Genomic DNA, 19,537 nt, shown 5'->3' with positions numbered 1-19,537 from the left:
TTATGGTTAGGCTTTGGGCGAAGCCAGACCCTGGTCTCTCAGTTTCACTCAGTTCCGGATCATCCTTGGAGACTTTGACTACAATGCTATCGACAATGCCAACCGCATCCTGGGACCTACCTACTTTGTCACTTATGTCTTCTTCGTCTTCTTCGTGCTCCTGGTGAGCTTCCCTCTGTGGGGTGGAAATTGAGGAACCTGAGGGATGGAGATTTGGAGGGCCTGCAGGGTGGGGTTTTGATGCCCACCTCTCCACCATGTTCTAGATTATGATGGGTTTCTCAAATCAAGGATGGAGAGTCACGGAGGGTGCTTCTGGATCTTCTGAGAGCTGGCTAATGTGGTCAGTGTGGTCAGCACAGTTGGGCAGTTTGCAGAGTATAGGGGAATCTGTAGGCTCCCTCACTAAAATCAACCCCTATCCTCCGAGGATGGAAAGGGAGAGAAAAGTGCCCCATGAGGACAAGTAGCTGCACCTGGAAGCTTCTGCACTTGTTCTCCAAGACTCCCCTTCCTCTGGGGATCCCTGGCTGTTTCTACTACCACTGCTTTGTATTTTCTCTCTCCTTGCCAACCATGAAAGATTGGGTTTGATTTTTATTAACAAAGCCAGCAGGTTTCCTTATTTGCTCAATGGATGCGGTTACAGACAGGGATGAAAGACAGATGGTAAAGAAAGCACAATTATACTCTCACCTTGAAAAGTTTCTGGCTTCAGTGATTGCTGGGCCCCTACATGAAGGAGATCTGTGGCATACATTGCGGTATCTTTGTGGTCAGGTTACTGCAGCAACTGAGTGAGGACACCAGGTTGATGAGGTAGCATAACCCATTCCTAACAGGATTGTGCTGAAAGGCTGGGCCCTGGGGACCCTGAGATGTGGGGGTTAGCGAGCTGCAGAGCTGGGGTTGAAAGCACTGGCCGCTTTAGAACATGTGTCTGGGACATTAATAGGGTCAGTAGGCTCCACGCTGCTAGTGGGTCTGGGGGTAAGCACCCAGGTCCCTGCTTTATCCTCCAGAACATGTTCCTGGCCATCATCAATGACACATACTCAGAGGTCAAGGAGGAGTTGGCCAGACAGAAGGATGAGCTGCAGCTTTCCGACCTCCTGAAACAGGTGACTAATCAGTATCCTTGAGCTGTACATCTGCATCAGGGCCCAGGTCCAAGGCTCTGTGCCCTGGTCTGTTCCTGACTGGTATAGAGGCCTGTGCCCTTGTGTGCCTTCAACTTATCCTTGGATGCCTGGCACCCCGTGGGTGGCGGTGGAAGCAAGGGATGATGAGGAGACTGTGGGAACTGCTGCCTGTTTCCTTTCTCCTTCCAGGGCTACAATAAGACCCTACTGAGGCTGCGTCTGAGGAAGGAGCGGGTTTCAGATGTAAAGAAGGTCCTGCAGGGTGGGGAGCAGGAGATCCAGCTCGAGGATTTCACCAACACCTTGAGACAGTGAGCAATCAGAGATCCAGCTTTCTCTGACATTGGTCTATAAGCCCTTGGCCCTCAACCATATACCTTTTTCCGATAACCCTCTGACCTTGGCTTACGGGCCCCTGATCTTGGCTAATAGGCCTTTGACCTTGGCCTGTAGGTCTCTGATCCTGACCTTCAGAATTGTGCCCGTGGTTTAATGGTCTCTGACCATGTTCTATAACGTTCTGGACCTTGTTGAACAACTCTTAGGACAAATGTAATAATATAATTCCCTAATCATTGTATACATCCCTCACCCCTACAAAACTCTGATCTTGGTTCTATGCTCCCCCACAAACACTGGTCTATTCCTTTATCTATTCTCTCCTTGCGTGCCAGTTAAACATATTAACAAATATTGAACAAATATATTGTGATACCAGCTGGGGGCCAGGCAACGAGTAGGGCACACAATTAAATGAGACAAAGTCTTTGTCCTCCAAGAGTTCATAGACATGTAAGCAAATAAACTGAATCATAGAACAAGTTCAACAAAAGAAGTGACTGGAAGACGGAGCATGGAGTAAAAAGAGTGATCAGTTCTATCTCTGAGCTTAAGGGAAGGCTTCCTGGAAGAGGTGATGTCTGAATAGGGTTTTGGAGGATGATAACTTACACATGGAGGAGCAGCAAAAGTCCATTCTAAGAGAGATAAAAGCATATACAAAGGCATAGAAGTCCAAAATTGAGCAACATATACAGAAGTAAAAAGTAGTTAAGCATCGCTAAGGTATCAAATGAAAGGTGGGTCATAGCAGGAGATGAGGCCAGAGAAACAGGCAAGGGCAACATTGGGAAAGACCTCAAACACCACTACTCTATCCAAAGAATAGGGTGCCCGGGAGGAATTTTAAGCAGGGAAGGGGTATATTTAGACCAGCACTTTAGAAAGATTAATTACTCTAGTTGCATTATGCAGGATGGATTTCAGGGGGAGGAAGTGAAGGGGAAGCTGGGTGAGGGGCAGGTTATTTAGAGGCAAAAAGATTTTTCAGGGGCCGGCCCGGTGGCGCAAGCGGTTAAGTGCGCGCGCTCCGCTGCGGCGGCCCGGGGTTCGCTGGTTCAGATCCCGGGCGCGCACCAACGCACTGCTTGGCAAGCCATGCTGTGGCGGCGTCCCATATAAAGTGGAGGAAGATGGGCACAGATGTTAGCCCAGGGCCGTCTTCCTCAGCAAAAAAAGAGGAGGATTGGCAGATGTTAGCACAGGGCTGAACTCCTCACAAAAAAAAAAAAAAAAAAAAAAGATTTTTCAATAATCCCTGTAGGAGATCACGAGGGCCTGAACCTAATCAGCAGGAGTCAGTGGGGGAAGAAATAGATTCAAGTGATTTCTTGGGGGTAACATTGCTAGACCTTAGAGATTCTGGCTTTCCTATGTGGTCCCCTTCTTCCTCAGAGAGCAAGACTCTTGCAGAGTCTAGCAAAAGGGGGGGTCCATAATTGAGAGATCACAGCCACGGCATGCCAGAAGTCATTTCATCATCCTGTTCTCCTCAGACTGGGGCATGCAGAGCATCTCACTGAGCTCATGGCCACCTTCTCCAGATTTGACCAAGATGGGAATCGCATCCCGGATGAGAAGGAGCAGGAACAAATGCAACAGGACCTGGAGGGGGAGAGGGTGAGCCCAGCTGGTTGGTGGAGAGGCAGCATAAAGAAATTACTCACCCTCCCCTCCCTGCAACACACCCAGGACACAAACCCAAACTGAAAATCCTCTGATAGATGGGCAGGAAAGAGCTCTCTAGAATAGTGGTTCTCAAACCACTGTACGTTATAATACCTTGGTGGGGTTTTTTAAAATCCTCATCACAAGTCACATACCCTAGACCAGAACTGCTCGGGGTTTGGGGGGTCCAGACGGCAGTACTTTAAAAAACTCCCCAGGTGATTCCAATGCATAGCCAAGGTTGAGAACCATTGCTCTCAAACAGTCTTAGGGGTAAAGGATCAACTGCCCAAGAAACCATGACAATTCCTCCTGAGGACTTGCCTTCTCCTTTGAATTTTTAACTCTGATCCTTAGCTGCCTTTGCTATGCGTGCTTCATCCCTATCCAGTGTAGACCAAGAAGTCAAGGGCAGGAGGGAACGTGCCGGGAATTCTGGTACTGTCCCTCTTCTCCCAAACTGAGTTGGCTTCTAGTGAGTGCCTCACTAACGAAGACTTCAAGGGGCTCGTGTTTTGTTTCCTTAGGAGGTGATTCCCTCCCAGAGGTTGGGCCAGCTTTGTGTCCAACACCACCACTTTGATCCCTTTGTCCCCTGAGTTTCAGAGGGAAGGGGAATAGCAAGAATTGGAGCAAAAGGCCTAGACCCGAGAGCCCATTAGAGCAGGTGATGGAACAGGAGCTGATGGCTTCTCAGAGTCATCATCTTCTCTCTGACTTCTGACTTCCTAATCAGGTGGCCCTCAACACTGACATTGAGCACCTGGGCCGGTCCATTGTGAGTAGCCCACCAGGCGAGTCGGGTCCAGAGGCTGCCAGAGCAGGTGGCTGTGTTTCAGGAGAAGAATTCTATACGTATGTGCCACCAGGGGCCCAAGGCTGATTGTGTTTATAATACCCTACCTTGAGCTTTTTTCCACAATCTTCCAATTCCCTATCCTTATCCCAGGGAGAACCTCTGCCCCTGCTTTAATTCTCCCTACAAGGCTAGGCCTTACTTTCCTTGCTCCCATCCAGACACACATCATTCTACCCTCCCTGCCCCTATAGATCCCTAGCCCCTCAGACACATATTTCTGCTCCCTTGGTCTCTCTCAAATTCTGCACAGGCTCACAAGGAGAGTTCTGCAGCTGGAGACTATCTTAGAAGGAGTCATGTCCCAGGTTGATGCTGTGGGCTCAAAGCTGAAGATGCTGGAGAAGAAGGGGCAGCTGGCTCCTTCCCCAGGCATGGTGACTAGTCCTTCACCTGGGTCCTCTTGGCTCCCCACAGCTGAACTCTACCATTTTTTCCACTCAGTGGGTAGAGGCAAAACATGTTTTCAGGCTCCTGAGGCAACATGTTCTTCACAATAGTCAGTGTATCAGAGGAGATGGGGGGTGGAGGGGAGGCCTGGGGTTAGTTGCTTTGGCCTGAGGGCTGCCTTGGCCTCTAGGAGATGGTCTAAGGTTGGTGAATCAGATCCAGATTTTCCAGGTAAAAGGAAAGTGGGGCACGAACTCTTCCTTCAAATGACCTGTCCCTTTTTCTTCCAACAGGGGGAACAAGGCATTTGGGAGCACATGCAGCCGGTTCCAGCTGTGACTCCAGCCCCCTGGGAAGTCCAGGGTTGGCAGGACAGTGGTAGGGGAAGGGTCCTAAAGCATCAGGCAGCAGACTCCTCTCTCACTGCCTCCCCAGAAACTCCCTTGGCACATGCCCTCCACTTCTAGGGTAGTAGATCCCACCACTGCTGCTGTTGAGTCCCACCCTATGTCTGGCCTTTTGAGCCAATGTTTCTGTGTGTCGCTGGGCATCATGCTTAGGCTTGTGATTCAGTGTTTCTGTGTGTAGCCATGTAGCTCTGTGAAATAACATTTCCCACTGGGCCTCTCACTCCCTGTGCTCCTAGCTCTGCGGTGATGTTTAAAAGAAAAAAAGGTCAATAAACAGAATAAAGGAAGGCAGGGAGGGTAATGACTTTCTCTAAGCACCTGGATAGTCATGATTTGTGAAAAAAGTAGAAGCCGAGAGAGTAGCATAATCTAGATGTCTTCCTACTTGCCAGTGAAACCTATTCTTTGTGCATCTAGAGACCTGCTACTAGCACCCCTGGGATTCTTGTCTTTCCCACAGAGTTTCCCTGTGAAAGAGAAGGGGAAGCCTTAGAGGAGAGGAGACTTTCTCCTGCCGGATGGTTACAATGTTGCAGAGGAGTTGGAGTGACACCCCCCCAGGGCAAAGTTCATGAAGGCTAAGTGGAGGGGCTGCTCTGGACATTCCACTGAACGCTGGGAACTGGGGGGCCTGAAAACCAGGAGATGAAGATGGAGCCTGAGGAGAATCCAGCAAAGAAATGACCTCAGGATTCAGAGATCTTTGGACTAAAATGTGGTGGGCTCTGAATCTACCCTTCCATACCAAAATGTGGGTTTCCCTGGTGACGATCAATAAAAATCCTTGGGAAAACCAGGACTTTGCACTTGCTTCTGGGACTGTAGGGGGAAAAAGAGAGGCTGGAACTGTGAGCCATCCTTGTACTTGGGCTGGGAAAAGCTCATCCCCGCTAGGAGGTGTAGAGTGAGGGCAGTGACAATGTGAAGGAGCTGGGCTGCCGCAGGAGTCCTGAAGTAAGAATTCCTGGCTGGTAAGAATGGTTTGAAATGGTGAGTGCTATGATTGTACCATTGGAGAGAGTGGAGACAGTGACCTAGGAGATTTGGTCCTCAGGGTGAAGAGAGTAAGGTAGTCCTTACTCTGGGGTGGTGGGTAGCTGTTTTGTGTGTGTGTGTGTGTGTGTGTGTGTGGTGTAGGGTGTGGGAGGTGAGAGAGTGCAGATGGAGGATAACCAGAGATAAGTCAAAAAACTCCTACACCAAGATTTTGGGTGTACAGGTCTGCATCCGGAGTCCTGCTATATATTCCCTCTCCCTTCCCCTGTGACCTTTATCCCTTCCTCATTTTGCACCTTCCGTTGCTTCCCAGTCGCCTTTTCTCCTCCATTCCCTTCAGCCACCTCTGTTCTCCCACCCCATGAAGTACACTCTATACACCTAGGGGACTTGTGAAACAGCTGAGTGCAATTAAGATAACCAGAGTGTATCCTAGCCCTAAAAAAGTTATCATCTAAGCTTTCTCAACAAAGGCTGTATCAATCGAAGAGAAGTAGGTGCCAGCCTACAGTTTAAGAAAAAGGGGCCAATATGTTGGTCTTAATCTAGGACATTGGAAGGGAGAGTATTTCCGCTCAAAGATCAATGCCTGAAGGTTTCCCAAAGCCTGGATGAGACTATCTTCGAAAGCATGGATTCACTCAGCAGTCTTTTGGCCACTTATACCTGCCGGGGTGCGGATTCTCTGGGGAGGGTGTGAGCTGTTTCCGGTGACTGTGGTCAGCAGGCAACCCCGGGCTCAACCCGGACAAGTCCTGGGTCTTACTAGACTAGTGACCCCTCCAGTGAACGGCCGCAGGAAAGAGCGCATTCTCAGTTTCAGACGTTGAGACTCTTGGCGGCGAGTCACGATAGCCAGTCTTAGCTTGGATTTCGGCTTCGTGCTCACACTCTGCTGTTACTCAACAGCTGCGACAGGATTTCGCCTAGAGGCGGAGGATCCCTGGTTGCGAATCCAGGGCAGGGAGGGCGGGGCGCATCCGGTGCGCATGCGCAGGCATCCCAGAACAGGAAGCAGCGCGGTACCAGGCATGGCGGCGGCTGCCGAGGGTGTCCTCTCCACCCAGCGGGAGGAGCCGGTTCGAGGTACGCTGAGTGGGTGGGGATGAAGTGTCCAGTGGGAGGACTGGGGCTCCGGGATGCCGGGGCTCACCTGGCAGGAGTAGGCAGGTCAAAGGGGCGCGCCTGTGTGTGCGCGAGTGTTTGTCCTGTCAGGATGTCTGAGATGGTTTGGCTGCGGGATCGGGTGTGAGCCAGGGGCCGGGGCCAGAAAGCAGAGCTGGCGTGCCAGGTGGGGCAAGGACGAAGTGAGGGACTTGAAATTATGGCACATGGAGAATGGAGCCGACTTGGTGGAATGAAGACAGGTGGAGGGAAGTAGGGAGAGGCTGCTGTGGCTGTATTGGGACCGGGTTATAGGGCAGGACACTTACTCGTTCTTCCTTGTCCCAGACGATGCCGCGGTGGAGACAGCTGAGGAAGCAAAGGAGCCCGCTGAGGCTGACATCACTGAGCTCTGCCGGGACATGTTCTCCAAAATGGCAACTTACCTGACTGGGGAACTGACGGGTGAGGATTCCGGCAGGGCTGTGCACCACTCGCTGGAGCTCCGGGAGACCAGTGAGATGCTTTAGCAGCATCAGTCTGCGGCTCCCTCCCTAACCCCGCGTGCCCTGAAATAAACTTGTCTCTTAGAAGTTTGGGGAGGTCGTGAATGGGAAGGAAAGAGGTCCATTCTTCTCTGGAGAAATTCAGGAACTGCTTTCAGAAACACGTAAGAATACTTAATACAACTCTGCAGGCCTCCGTAGTGTAGACTATTGCGGAGAGAACAACAACAAAAAATTCATCAAGAAGTGCTTCCTTGGGCGAGGTGTGTTTTGAGCAGGGTTGTGAAGCGAATAGTTGGCTGAAAAGGGGGAAACGACTGGTAAGTGAGGTGGTATAAGCAAGCAGTTTGTTTGGCTAAAGCAGATGTATTTACTGAGGCAAAGAGAAATGAAATTGGGGAATGGGCAGTGACCTGCAGATTTAGGGACCTGTTAGGTTGGTCTGAGGGTTTGGTGACCCATCCTTTGGGACACGATTAATTTTATGGTCTAGCGTGTGTTTCCGGGTGAACATATGACCTATGTGTGGAGGAGGGTCTAAAAAGTGAAGCTGATCCAGTGTGGCCTCTTAGAAGCATTTATTACATTGTTTCACTTCCCCAGGAAATTGCTGTGAGCTAAATTGGGAACTAGAATCTATAAGAAAAGGCTTGAGGCAGAATAGGAGTGGTTGTGAGTCTCTAATTTATTTACTTACTTATTTATTTATTTCTGAGCAAGAGAAACCAAGTAACAAAATCTAGATTTTTGGCTTCTCTTTAAAAATTCCAAAGATTTGGCAATACTAGCCCCTGTTCTTGCAAAGCTATAATTGACTATAGTTGAGCAGCTGTCTCTTTTAAATAGACTAGTGCTACACAGTTTGTCCCCAGCACTCGGTTTTCTCCCTTTTATTTAGACCTGGTGTCAGTTGCCATTTATCACTATTCCTATACTCTTGCTTTTTTCGTAGTGGTACATAAATGGTTTTCTGTACCAATATTTCAAAATTGGTCAAGTAAATAATAGATTAAGAGCACTGCATGTGCCAAGAAGTGGGAAAAACCATATTTCTTTGTGGAAGTGAATAATTTTCTTGTATGTCTGATCTGCGTACACCTGGCTTGCTTCACTCATTTACATTATCTTGCTGGCTCATAGGTATTTGAGTGTGTGACCTTTGTTTTAGAGAGATTAATTTTGTTTTTTTTTTTTTTTTGATGAGAAAGATCAGCCCTGAGCTAACATCCATGCCAATCCTCCTCTTTTTACTGGGGAAGATGGGCCCTGGGCTAACATCCATGCCCATCTTCCTCTACTTTGTATGTGGGACGCCTGCCACAGTATGGCTTGATGAGTGGTTCGTAGGTCTGCGCCTGGGATCCGAACCTGCAAACCCCCTGCAAACCCCGGGCCGCTGAAGCGGAGCGCGTGAACTTAACCCCTACACCACTGGGCCAGCCCCTAGAGAGATTAATTTGATAGCAGTGAGAGTATGGATATGGAGGAGAGAGACCAGAGACAAATGAGCAATATTTCAGATGAAAAATAATGATAGTCTGTGACAGACTGATGAGAAGAAGAGTGGGAAGGAGAGCATGGGTGCAAGAACATTACAGATGTGGAATTTATAGGACTTGTTGAAGTGGGTATTAAGTGATAGAGCAGCCTAAGACGTGTCTGAGGTTTTAAGCTTGGGTGGTGCCGTCAGCCAAAATAGGGAAGTTGGAAAGAGGAACCAGGTTTAGTGTCAAAATAATATTTTCAGTTTTGGCTAGGCTGATTTTAGAGATTACCAGAACATGTGACTTGTACATGTGAGTCTAGAGCTCAGAAAGGGATCAGAGCAGGAGAAACAGATTTGGGAGTTACCCGCATGATGGTGTGAGTTGAGGCTGTTCAGGAGGAGATTGCCAAGAGAGAGCTTAGAGGTAGAGAAGTGGGCCTAGACTAAAATCTCAGGGAATGCCTGTATAGGACAATTAATTTTTCTTTAATAACAGTACTTAAAGAACCTAGGCTTCCAAATGATTTATTTATTATAAAATTAATTTTAAGAAGATTGTAATTTCCCTATGATTGTCATTCTTACTTGCACAAATGCTTTTTTGAGTTTGAGAAGAAGCTAGCATAACCCTGGGAATGCCGATGGGAATGTGCCACCTAGGTAAACTTCAGTCATGTGTCACAGCTGAAGAAAAGTTGAAAACTGATAGTTAAGGGGGTTGGATGAGAAAGGATCTGGCATAGAAACCTAAAAAGAGCAGTTTGAGAGAGATTAGAAAATGCTATAGCAGCTAAGGGAAATGAACATTTCATGAAGAGAGGGAGATTAGTAGTGTCAGATACAATGGAGAGGTTCAAGAGGATAGAAATTGAGAAAATGCCAAGGATTTGGTGGTTAAGAGAGCACTGATAATTTTGGAGCATGTAATTTCTCTGGATGGTGAGGGCAGAGGCCAGACTGCCAGGGTTTACATGAGTGAATGGTGAGGAAGAGGAAGTGGTGAGCGTAACCTACTCTTTCAAAAGGTTTAGCAGTGAAGCGCCTTTGCTTTACTGAGCAGAAGATGTAGGTGTAGCAGAATAGATGGAGTACTTTGGGGCTGGAGGAAACCTGAATATATTTCTAGATAGAGAGGAGGGTGCCAGGATGGAGAAAGTTTGGAAATTCAAGAGAAAGAAGATGATTGAAGAGAGGCTCTGAAGAGGTGGAAGGGTTTGGGATCCAGAGCACGGTAGGAGGAGTTGTCTTGGCAAGAGTAGGAACACTTCTGCCTCTTGGGAAGATATTAAGGTACAGAGGAGTTTAGAAGTGAGGCAGAAAGGTTGAGGCAGCTTATGTAAGTGGACTTGGCTTTCAGGAAAATTGGAGTAGAGGCCATTTGCTTTGAGTAGGGCTAGGGAAGGGAATAGAGTATATGAGAAGGTTGCAAATGGTTTGGAAAAGTCAGTGCATAAAATGTAATATAGAATCACACAGTAATAAATGAGATACTAAGAAGTGATGAGGTCCTAGTTGATTTTATATATATATATATTTTGATATATATATTTTGATATATATATATTTTGATATATATATTTTGATATATATATTGATATATATATATTTTGATATATATATATTTTGATATATATATATATATTTTTTGATATATATATATATATTTATGATGCCATCTCCCAAATTACATGTTTTCATGCTGTAGAGGTACCAAGACTATTTCACCTTCCTTTTCTTGGGACATGAGGTTATCATTTCCCTTTCCGACTAAGCTCCTGGTGCTTCTAGATCTTATTTGGTTTAAATAGTTTGCTAATTGTTGCCTGAGTTTCTACTTAGACATTCAGAGTCCACAGGCTGAATATAAATGTCGTAGATCAAAAGTGGCCCGCTCCTTTAACATTCCCTAGGCCCTGCCTTGAACTGCCATTTGGCCTGTAATTCCACATTCCACTGATCTAATACAAGTCTTAAAGGCATCACATCTTCTGTTTGTTTTAAAGCCACCAGTGAAGACTATAAGCTCCTGGAAAATATGAATAAACTAACCAGCCTGAAGTATCTTGAAATGAAAGATATTGCTATAAACATTAGTAGAAACTTAAAGGACTTAAACCAGAAGTGTAAGTAATAATTTTTATAATTAAACATGTTTTATTTAATGTTCTTTTGTGCTTGGGGCCGTGGAGAAGGGAAGGGAACATGGCCCCTGTCCTCAATGAGCTCATTTTCTGAAAGTGAATTACAAAGTTAAAGTGACTTTCTTTCATTCTGAGGATTAGCATGCTTTGGTGATATGGTTATTTCTGCTTCTGAATCTTGATTTGATCAGAATCAAATTCCTGGAAAGAGATGGGGCTGAGGAAGGGTGGCCAGATTCTGGTGAATTGATTTAACAGTGAAATCCGTAAAGGACCACTCTATAAACAGGAAACTAGAACATCTATAAATGGAAAATGCTAATTTAGACTGGTAGAATATATGTTGCATCGACTTATATTTGTGTTCCCTGTCTTGAGGGCCCTCTTTCTTGGTCTGGGAGTACCCAAGAAACTGAATCAGTAATGGAAAGGTTGCTTGAGGAGCAAGGAATTTAAAAGAGAGGAAAATTAGTAGATGAGAGAGACTTAACTTTGTCTAGGTCATAGTGAAGCCTGATCAGCCAGCTGCTGTCTTCTAAAGCATCTGCCCTGTTGGTGATCAGAATCACGTCACCCTACCTAGTCTGTCTTAGGCAGAGCTGGAGAGACGCTAGCATTCTTCCTTTTCCACTCTTATATATACTCCTTGTTGATGCCATATAAACCTGTGGTCTGTCTTTGTTTTTAAAGATGCTGGACTGCAGCCTTATCTGGATCAGATCAATGTAATTGAGGAGCAGGTAGCAGCTCTAGAGCAGGCAGCCTACAAGCTGGATGCATATTCAAAAAAACTGGGTAAGCATTTTTATTGCTGTTTTGATTTGATAAGAGTACCTCCCTGCCAATATAACCTTATCTAATATGATAGTTCATATTTATGGTGTGTGTGCAATGATCTATTTTAATCTTCACAAAAACCTCTTGAGAGTAATTTTTTATTAGTAGTAGTAATAAAAATAACATTTCGTGAGTACTTAAAGATATATCAGGCACTGTTCTTAGTGTTTTGCATGTATTGTGTTTTTTATCCTCCCAATAATCTATGAGGTAAGTACACGATTTTTATCCTCATTCTATAGAAGAGGAAACTGGATGAACGGGTTAAGTAACTTACTTAAGGACACAAAGCTAGTATGTGGAAGAGTTATATTCCAAACCAGGTCTGATTGATTACAAAGCCCAAGCTCATAATTGTGGTTCAATAGGCTGAAGCATCTTTAATAACGTAGATATATGTCTTGAAAAACAATAGTCAATCACGGGTTTTCTTGAAGGGTTACTTTTCCTTTAAGGAGGAAACTGGTACTTTTAGTGTTAATTCCTTGCTAACTGGCTCTGGCTTTTATATCCATGGTTAAAAATAATGAAGCTGTTTTTATCCTAAATATAATTTACAGATTACTTTATTTTCATCACTGACAGTTGTTGACTACTTCATGAGAGTGGTTTGTAGCACACTGAGATTTGACATGGGTGGTGATTAACAGTTTCATCGTCCACAGATAAATTTACTAAATGGTGACTGTGAACCTTATGTAGAAGGCATTGTACTAGGCGCCTTCAAAGTTTTAAAGAAAAAGGGAATGTGTAACATTAAGAGGCTTATCTGATGGTTTTTTAAATTTCTGTATCTTTCAAAGTTGCTTTCCTAGAGTGAGGGGTAGGGATAAGAAAATAAAAGGTGAAACATACATTTACACTTACTGAGAGTTCCAGTATGGCTGGGTGCCTGGGACAGTGCCTGGACAGGCAATTTCCTGTGCTTAGTAAGGCTCTTGTTGGCTCAAGTGCCCATAGATCTACTTAATCCTGGTGGACCCAGTGAGCAGGTGCTGATGACAGGGTTAGAATTTAGTGAACTTGTGTTGGGTTCTTAATTCTGTGTTTGTTTGTGTTTGATTCCAATCTTAAGTTGTGCACGTCGATGATATCTGGACAGATATCCAAATATCTGTTCTTAGCTAATATGATAGTTAACATTTATGGTGTGCATACAGTTTGGGCACAATTTGGACAGCTGATGAGATTGAAGCTAATAGAATTTTTTGTTGTTGTTTTTGAGGAAGATTGGCCCCTGAGCTAACATCCATTGCCCGTCTTCCTCTCTTTGCTGAGGAAGATTAGCCCTGAGCTAACAGCTGTGCCCATCTTCCTCTATTTTATGTGTGGCACGCTGCCACAGCGTGGCTTGATGAGCGGTGTGTAGGTCCACGCCCAGGATCCAAACCTGTGAACCCTGGGCCGCTGAAGCGGAGTGTGTGAACTTAATCACTGCGCCAGTGGGCTGGCCGTGCTAATAGATTTTTTAAAAAATATAATACAGACATTTTTGAATTTGCCTGGAAATGCTGACTAAAAAGTATCTTTGTAAGAGCTAGTTTTAAAAAATATAACTTCCTCTCTCTCTCCCCCCCTGCAGAAGCCAAGTATAAGAAGCTGGAGAAGCGATGAAAAATTGATTCCTGTGGGACCAAGTTTTTTTTAATGTGGAAGAATGTTTTATAAGACCTGAATCCTGAGGTTGATGAATTGTCAAAACTCCTCAAAAGGAAACTATGCTCGTCGTCCCAGAAACATCACCACATTGGAGTAAACTGGAGGACTATGGCTACTCCTGAACTTTTTTGAGGCAGTATCCGTTGGAAACTCACACTTATAGCTCCTTACATTTTACTTGAATGCTTCATCATCCATTCAGGACAGAGAGTCTCTCAAAGTTTGGGATAAACCTGGGCTTGCCAATAGAATCAAATGAGAGGACCTATTTTCTCTGGTCATAGTTGATCACTACGTTATTTTCTTAAATGGCTGGATTTTGAGTTACTCTGTACATGGTTGTTTTTTTCTATTAATGACACTAACGTATTGCTAACAAGATTCTAAATTAAAAAAGGAAAACAAAACAGACTTGTTCTTTACAGTTTATCACCTTGTGAATGTCAGTAATTTACTTTTCCATAACATTGCAAATTACAAAAAATCTTAATTTCAGGCGGAATCTTCTAGACTGAGCAAAAACAGAGAAAGAAGTGTGATAGCTTGGTGTATCTGATGGGCCCCTCCTGTCTCTTCTCTGTGTGAGTCAGATGTCTGGGGATGGATGACATTTTGATATGTACTCCCTTTTGGAAATGTGGTCAAGATAAAGACAGGATATGTATGTGTGTGTATGTGTTAGGTGGGGAAGTGAGGCTGCCACTCATAAGCATTTTATAAAATATCTTCCTACTTGTGCCTGCAGAGTCAGGGTGGCTCCTGGGGAACTGATCATCTTCCTTTCAGACTAAAGATATTAGTGGATGGAGGATACTAACTGATCAGTCTAGTTTGGAAGACAGGCAACCTTATCCAGAGTTGGGTGTTAACAGCTAGGAAGGTGCCTGAGGTCCCCAATTCCATCTCCAAAAGAGTTCTTAACTCTGTTTTTGTCATTTCCCACTGTCTCTGTTCCACACCACCATTGTTTATCCTCTGCTCCTTTGGACTATTGCTGTGGTCTCTTCTCATCTTACCCATCCCTCCAACTTAACCTCCAAACCGCTGCCAGAGCAATCTTTCTAAAATGTGAGCTGGCCACATTACTCCTCCTACTTAGAATCCTTTAGTGCCTTCTCATGGCCTCTTTGAAAAAGCCAGACTCTTTTTTTTTACTTAGAAACCAAAATTTTAATGAAATATTTCAATTCACTTTTGTGTTTCTAAGGATGAAGTACTCTAATATAATTCCCTTTGGTTCTTTATTAAACTTTCTGTAACTGTTTTTCATACAAGATTTGAAATATTTGGCCAGATATACATCCTGACACAGAAACTAGCATTTTGAAATTGATATATTTATATATATATAGTGGACAACCTCCCCAATTACATTTGGATATAGGTTTCTCCCAAGATAGAGCTGAAAATACCATAGCTTTTTCTGAGTATATGTGTGGGGAGGGGGTGTAGTTCTTATTTTATTTTTTTCAAGCTTTATTGAAATATAATTGACATATAACATTGTATAAGTTTAAGGTATATAATGTGATGATTTGATATATATTGTGAAATTACCACAATAAGGTTGGTTAACACATCCATCAACTCACATAGTTATCTTTTGTGTGTGTGTGGTAAGAACATTTAAGATCTATTCTCCTAGCAACTTTCACATATACAATACAGTATTGTTAACTATAGTCACCACACCGTACGTTAGATCCCCAGAGCTTATTCATCTTATGACTTGAAGTTTGTATACTTTGACCTGCATCACCCCATTTTCGCCTGGCAACCACCAATCCGCTCTCTGTTTCTATGAGTTCAGCTTTTTCAGATTCCACATATAAGTGGGATCATATAGTATTTGTCTTTCTCTGTCTGATTTATTCTACTTAGCATAATGCCCGTAAGGTTCATCCATGTTGTTGTAGATGGTAAGATTTCTGTATTTTTTATGGCTGAATGATATTCCATTGTATATATAGGCCACCTTTTCTTTATCCATTCATCCATCTGTGGACACTTAGGTTGTTTCCGTGTGTTGGCTACTGTGAATAATGCTGAAATGAACATGGGGGTGCAGATATCTCTTTGAGATAGTGATTTCATTTCCTTTGGGTATACACCCAGAGTGGGATTTCTGGATCATATTGTTATTCTTTTTTTATTTTAATTTTTTTTCTTTTTTTTGTGAGGAAGATCAGCCTTGAGCTAACATCCAATGCCAATCCTCCTCTTTTTGCCAAGGAAGATTGGCCCTGGGCTAACATGCATGCCCATCTTCCTCTACTTTATATGGGACGCTGCCACAGCATGGCTTGACAAGTGGTGCGTCAGCACGCGCCCAGGATCCGAACCTGCGAACCCTCGGGCCACAGAAGCAGAGTGCACGCACTTAACCGCTATGCCACCGGGCTGGCCCCCTCATATTGTTATTCTATTTTTAACTTTTTGAGGAATCTCCATACTGTTTTCCATAGTGGCTGTACCAACTTACATTCCCACCAACGAACATTCCCAGTGCACGAACGAAGGTTCCCTTTTCTCCTGGCCAGCACTTGTTATCTCTTGTCTTTTTGATAACAGCCATTCTAACAGGTGTGAGGTGATAACTCATTGTGGTTTTGATTTTCATTTCCCTGATGATTAGTGATGTTGAGCACCTTTTCAGGTACTTATTGGCCAATTGTATGTCTTTAGAAAAATATCTGTTCAGGTCCTTTGCCCATTTTTAAATTGGATTGTTTGCTTTTTTGCTATTGAGTTGTTTGAGTTTCTTATATATTTTGGATATTAACCCTTTATCAGATAGATGGTTTGCAACTATTTTCTTCCATTCTGTAGGTTGCCTTTCCATTTTGCTGATTGTTTCTTTTTTTTTTTTTTTTGTGAGGAGATCAGCCCTGTGCTGACATCTGCCAATCCTCATTTTTTGCTGAGGAAGACTGGCCCTGGGCTAACATCCGTGTCCATCTTCCTCCACTTTATATGGGACACCACCACAGCATGGCTTGCCAAGCAGTGCGTCCGTGCACGCTCGGGATCCAAACTGGCAAACCCCGGGCTGCCGCAGTGGAGCGCGCGCACTTAACCGCTTGCGTCACTGGGCTGGCCGCTTGTTGATTGTTTCTTTTGCTGTACAGCTTTATAGTTTGATGTAGTCCCATTTGATGTTTTTGCTTTTGTTGCTTGTACTTTTGGTGTCATATCCAAAAAATCATTGCCAAGACCAACGTCAAGGAGCATTTTCCCTGTTTTCTTCTAGGAGTTTTACAGTTTCAGGTATTACATTTAAGTCTTTAATCCATTTTGAGTTAATTTTCATGAGTGGTATAAGATAGGGATCCAATTTCATTCTTTTGCATGTGACTATCCAGTTTTCCCAATACCATTTATTGAAAAGACTATCCTTTCTCCATTGAGTATTCTTGGCTTCCTTGTCAAATATTAGCTGACTGTATATCATGGGTTTATTTCTGGGCTCTAGATTCTGTTCCATTGGTCTATGTATCTGTTTTTATGTCAGTACCACACTGTTTTGATTACTATCACTTTGTAATATAGTTTAAAATCAGGAAGTGTGATACCTCCAGCTTTGTTTTTCTTTCTCAAGATTGCTTTGTCTATTCAGGGTCTTTTGTGGTTCCATATGAATTTTAGGATTGTTTTTCTATTTCTGTGAAAAATGCCATTGGAATTTTGATAGAGATTGCATTGAATCTATAGATGGCTTTGGGTAGTATGGACATTTTAACAATACTAATTCTTCTGGTCCTTGAACATGGGATGTCTTTCCATTTGTGTCTTCTACAATTTCTTTCATCAATAGCTTATAGTTTTCGGTGTACAGATCTTTCACCTTTTTGGTTAAGTTTATTCCTAAGTATTTTATTGTTTTTGATGCTATTGTAAACAGGATTGTTTTCATTATTTCTTTTTCAGATAGTTCGTTGTTAGTGTATAGAAACACAACTGATTTTTATATGTTGATTTTTGTATCCAGCAACTTTACTGAATACATATATTAGTTCTAACTGTTTCTTGGTAGAGTCTTTAGGATTTTCTATATAAAAGAACATGTCATCTGCAAACAGAGACAATTTTACCTCTTCCTTTACAATTTGGATGCCTTTCATTATTTTTTTTCTTACCTAATTGCTCTGGCTAGGACTTCCAGTACTATGTTGAATATACATTGTGAGAATGGGCACACTTGTCTTGTTCCTGATCTTAGAGGAAAAGCTTTCAACCTTTCACTGTTGAGTATGATGTTAGTTGTGGGCTTGTCATATATGGCCTTTATTATGTTGAGGTACATTCCTTCTATATACAATTTGTTGAGAGTTCTTTTGTCGTGAAAGGATGTTGAATTTTGTCAAATGCTTTTTCTGCATTTATTGAGATGATCATACAATTTTTATCTTTCATTCTATTAATGTGGTGTATTACATTTATTGATTTGCATATGTTGAAGCATCCTTGCATCCTAAGGATAAATCTCACATGATCATGGTGTATGATCCTTTTAATGTGCTGTTGAATTCAGTTTGCTAGTATTTTGTTGAGAATTTTTACATCTATATTCATCAGAGATATTGGCCTGTAGTTTTCTTTTTTTGTAGTATCCTTATCTGGCTTTGGTATCATGGTATTGCTGGCCTCATAAAGTGAGTTTGGAAGTGTTCCCTCCTCCTTAATTTTTTGGAAGAGTTTGAGGAAAATTGGAATTAATTCTTCTGTAAATGTTTGGTAGAATAAACCAGTAAAACCATCTGGTCCCAGGCTTTTCTACGTTGGAGGTTTTTGATTACTGATTCAAACTCCTTACTTATTATTGGTCTGTTCAGATTTTCTATTTCTTCATGACTCAGTCTTGGTAGATTGTATGTTTCTAAGAATTTATCAGTTTCTTCTAGGTTGTCCAATTTGTTGGCATATAATTGTTCATAGTACTCTCTTATGATCCTTTGTATTTCTGTGGTATCAGGCATAATGACTCTTCTTTCATTTATAATTTTATTTATGAGAGCTCTCTCTTTTTTTCTTGGTTAGTCTAGCTAATAAAGTTTTGTTAATTTTGTTTTTCTTTTCCAAAAACCAACTCTTAGTTTCATTGATCTTTTCTATTGTTTTCTCATTCTCTATTTCATTTATTTCTGTGCTAATCTTATTATTTCTTGCCTTCTGCTAACTTTGGGCCTAGTTTTTTTTTTTTAGTTCTTTTAGTGTAATGTTAGGTTGTTTATTTGAGATCTTTCTTTTTTCTTAGTATAGGCATTTATAGCTATAAACTTTCCTCTTAGAACTGCTTTTGCTGCATCCCATAAGTTTTGGTATGTTGTGTTTCCATTTTCATTTGTCTCAATAATTTTTGATTTTCCTTTTCATTTCTTCTTTGGTCCATTGGTTGCTCAGGAGTGCGTGGTTTAGTTTCCATATATTTGTGAATTTTCTAATTTTCCTCCTGTTATTGAATTCCAGTTTCATACCATTGTGTTGCAAAGATACTTGATATAATTTCTATCTTCTTGAATTTGTTGAGACTTGTTTTGTGGCCTAACCTATGATCTGTTCTGGAGAATGTTCCATGTGCACTTGAGAAGAAAGTGTATTCTAAAACCAGACTTCGTAGCATGCATCTTCACCCCTATTTTTTTTCCTTTTTTCAATTTCATTTCCTGTTACTCTGACACTTAAACTGTGTTCAGCTATCTTGAGCTAACTTAAATTCCCATGGATAGGTTTTCTTTTCATAAACTTTATATTTTTGAATAGATTTAGATTTGCAAGAAAGTTGTAAAAACAATACAGAATTCCACTGATGAGTTTTCATATCTTACTGTTGTTTCTTCTTCCTGAAATTATTACCTGCATGTTTGGCAAAACTCTACTCTCCTTCAAGATTTAGTCTTGATCTTCACTCCTGGGCTGTGCCGTATTAATCAAAAAGTAGAAAACACCTGTTCTTAGTGTGCCAGCAAAGCAGGGGCATCATTGAGGCAAAGAACTTAATATTTC

The 19,537-nt window shown here is 42.8% G+C and overlaps 2 protein-coding genes across 3 annotated transcripts in view; both read left to right on the top strand.

Annotated features, from left to right (window-relative positions):
• PKD2L1 (polycystin 2 like 1, transient receptor potential cation channel) overlaps nt 1-4,927 on the top strand; it is a 35,007-nt gene extending 30,080 nt beyond the window's left edge. Inside the window, exons 9-15 of the mRNA XM_004427950.2 lie at nt 43-163; nt 1,023-1,121; nt 1,332-1,453; nt 2,978-3,101; nt 3,886-4,004; nt 4,259-4,382; nt 4,689-4,927. Coding sequence (XP_004428007.2) covers nt 43-163; nt 1,023-1,121; nt 1,332-1,453; nt 2,978-3,101; nt 3,886-4,004; nt 4,259-4,382; nt 4,689-4,862 — 883 coding nt within the window. The 3' untranslated portion in view covers nt 4,863-4,927. The remainder of the gene's footprint in view (nt 1-42; nt 164-1,022; nt 1,122-1,331; nt 1,454-2,977; nt 3,102-3,885; nt 4,005-4,258; nt 4,383-4,688) is intronic.
• Nucleotides 4,928-6,785: 1,858 nt separating this feature from the next.
• BLOC1S2 (biogenesis of lysosomal organelles complex 1 subunit 2) lies at nt 6,786-13,945 on the top strand. Of its 2 annotated transcripts, none has more exons than XM_004427949.3 (5): nt 6,786-6,887; nt 7,254-7,370; nt 10,901-11,020; nt 11,729-11,833; nt 13,458-13,945. In XM_004427949.3, exons 1-5 carry the CDS (start codon nt 6,791-6,793, stop codon nt 13,487-13,489), a joined length of 471 nt encoding a protein of 156 aa, XP_004428006.3. In that variant the 5' UTR covers nt 6,786-6,790; the 3' UTR covers nt 13,490-13,945. The 2 variants fall into 2 exon arrangements, with proteins under 2 accessions (XP_004428006.3, XP_087288575.1); XM_087432449.1 differs by lacking the exon at nt 6,786-6,887 and adding an exon at nt 6,957-7,092.
• Nucleotides 13,946-19,537: the final 5,592 nt, after the last annotated feature.

Source organism: Ceratotherium simum, chromosome 6, assembly GCF_057802395.1.
Source record: "Ceratotherium simum simum isolate JZ-2026a chromosome 6, ASM5780239v1, whole genome shotgun sequence".
NCBI classification, from domain to species: Eukaryota; Metazoa; Chordata; class Mammalia; order Perissodactyla; family Rhinocerotidae; genus Ceratotherium; species Ceratotherium simum.
This window is presented reverse-complemented; position numbering and strand designations above follow the sequence as displayed.